The sequence below is a fragment of the Zingiber officinale genome, chromosome 10B (genome assembly GCF_018446385.1).
Source record: "Zingiber officinale cultivar Zhangliang chromosome 10B, Zo_v1.1, whole genome shotgun sequence".
NCBI classification, from domain to species: domain Eukaryota; kingdom Viridiplantae; phylum Streptophyta; class Magnoliopsida; order Zingiberales; family Zingiberaceae; genus Zingiber; species Zingiber officinale.
Genome location: NC_056005.1, coordinates 54744104 through 54746537, shown reverse-complemented (window position 1 = coordinate 54746537; position 2434 = coordinate 54744104). Strand labels below are relative to the sequence as shown.

Sequence of the window (2434 nt, the reverse complement as noted above, 5' to 3'; positions counted from 1 at the left end):
TTTTCCATTCTGTCCAGCCAAGTGGGCTGTATCTTTTAAACTACGTGGTTGTGTGCTTATATCCAGCCGTGTGGGCTGTGGATTATGTTTATATGTTGAGTATGTATGTATTTATTGCTTCAGATTGTCACCGGTATAGGGGAGATGTTGCAGGATTTTTGTCTGGTAGGGACTCCTTTGGGGCGTGATAAATTTTTGGTATCAGAGCCAGGTTGCGAAGCCTATTTTTATGTTTCAGATTTTGCAATTCATTTTTAGTGTTTTGCATTTTCGAGTTAATCTGATACTAATTTAGTGGTATCAGAGCCAAGTTTATGATGTATGCTGTTTTTCGTGTTGAGGTCTACGATGTCTGGTGTTTTTCATGTTGATGTTTACGATGTCTGTTATTTTTCGTGTTGAGGTTTACGATGTCTGTTGTTTTTCATGTTGAGGTTTACGATGTCTATTGTTTTCTGTGTTCTGTAATTTTGAGTTAATATGATACCAATTTAGTGGTATTAGAGCCAAGTTCAAGTCAAATGTGTGGTTTTGTGTTTTTCGGATTTTGATCTTGTTCGATTTATGATTTTTGGTGTTCTGATTGTTTTGTTTTCCTTTTGTAAGTTGATCCCTCGATGTGACTCTCGAGTTTTGGGACCAGACAGTGGCAGGATATCTCCGAGCTATAGGATGTAAATTGTCTACTGCTAAATCATTTTCCTTATATATACTTATTACTAACAAGAATGGCACGAAGAGGGTCGACCGCTATGCGTAATCAGGTACAAGGTCGACCACGAAAATAACCCACGGTGTTAATGGGTCCCGAACCTGTTGCCCAAGGGATGGAGTTTACAGGAAACCCGAATGAGGTTGATTCAGGAAGCAGTGATCGGAATCCTCCAATCTCTACTAGGGAGCGTGAGTTACAGACGCCGGGAGTACCACCTTCTATACCTCCTCCAGACACTACTGGTTGGGTAGTGGATAGAGCTCGAATACCCTTGTTGGCGAAGTCTGTAAAAGATTGAACTACTCTATTCCATGGGGGTGCAGATCCTTGGGTGGCTTGTAGCTGGTTGAAGAACTTGGAGAGCACATTTGGGTACATGAAGTGTATAGATGAAGAGAAGGTGGAGTTGGCCACATATCATCTTCAGGATCAGGCCGTCACTTGGTGGGACATGCAGAAGACAATCTTTGGGGAACAACACGTCACGTGGTCGATGTATCGTGAGGCATTTGAGAGATAGTATTTTCCGGTTACATTTTGTCTAGCTCGTCGTCAGGAGTTTTTGAATCTCAAGCAAGGCGACCGTTCTGTGATGGAGTATAATGTAGAATTCAGTAGATTGGCTGAGTTTTGTCCTCATCTGGTGGCTCAGGATTATGATCAGATGCATCAGTTTACTCAGGGACTTGCGGCATACATACGACTCAAGATGTCAGGATTTCCAGGTAGTTCTTATCGAGAGGTTTTAGATCGGGCATTATTCATTGAGATGACTCAGCAACAAGTGAATCTGGAAAAAAGTAATAATAAACAAGCAACACAGAAGAAAGAGAAAAGAGGCCAAAGCTCACAGGTTACTTCAGGAGGGTCCTCTCCACCTCAGAAGGCAAGGCGAACCTCGAATGGGGGTTCTCGTTCCTCTCAACGAGACCGGAAGAATGACTTTGGAGGGATCATGTGTTTTCAGTGTGGCTCCAAAAAGTCATACCAAAAATGATTGGCCGTTGGATCACGCTATATGCTTATATTGTAAGCTTCCAGGGCACGAGAGTCAGAATTACACTCTGAAGGCTCAGTTGGAGACAACTAAAGATACCACTCAGGGAGGGTGACCCACCCAACCACAACAGCAGAAAAGACCTCAGAGGACTCAGAACGCTTCATATCAGTCGCAACTACCGGGGCCCCAGGGGAAGGTATATCATATCCAGAGTCAGGAGTATATAGTGGTCCCAGCGACCACGCAGTACTCCATTGCAGCATCTCCTTGTCAGACATATCCTGTACAGCAGGACCCTGCCCTTCCATCACAACCTTTTCTGGCATTCCAACCGCAGCCTCAGCCTCAGTACCAGCAGCAGCAGTCGGGTGTAGCTCCTACGATTCCACATCAGTCTACTTCAGGGATACCGCCATCGAGTGCAGAGGTGGGACGTGGTTATGCCGTCACACGGGAGGAGGCGTAGCGGGCTGAGGGATTGGACTTTCGAGGTATTAGTTCACTTTATACATTAGTGTAGACCTATTGATAGATACTGGAAGCTCTCATTCGTTCATCTCTCGGGTATCTTTGGATAAGATCAGGGGGTTACCTACACGCCGGACACATGAGTTAGTAGTATCTGTACCATCTAAAGAGGTACTTATTATTAGTTAATAAATTAAAGAATGTTCTTTGGACTTTGATGGGTCTACATGAGTGATGGATCTACACTTGTG

General features: G+C 44.1%; 1 protein-coding gene across 1 annotated transcript; it reads left to right on the top strand.

The window, feature by feature from the left end:
• The first annotated feature begins 800 nt into the window (after window positions 1-800).
• On the top strand, window positions 801-1712 carry LOC122029146. The gene is made up of 3 exons (XM_042588094.1): window positions 801-957; window positions 1039-1220; window positions 1272-1712. The coding sequence occupies exons 1-3, from the start codon at window positions 801-803 to the stop codon at window positions 1710-1712; spliced, it is 780 nt and encodes a 259-aa protein (XP_042444028.1).
• The last annotated feature ends 722 nt before the right edge of the window (window positions 1713-2434 follow it).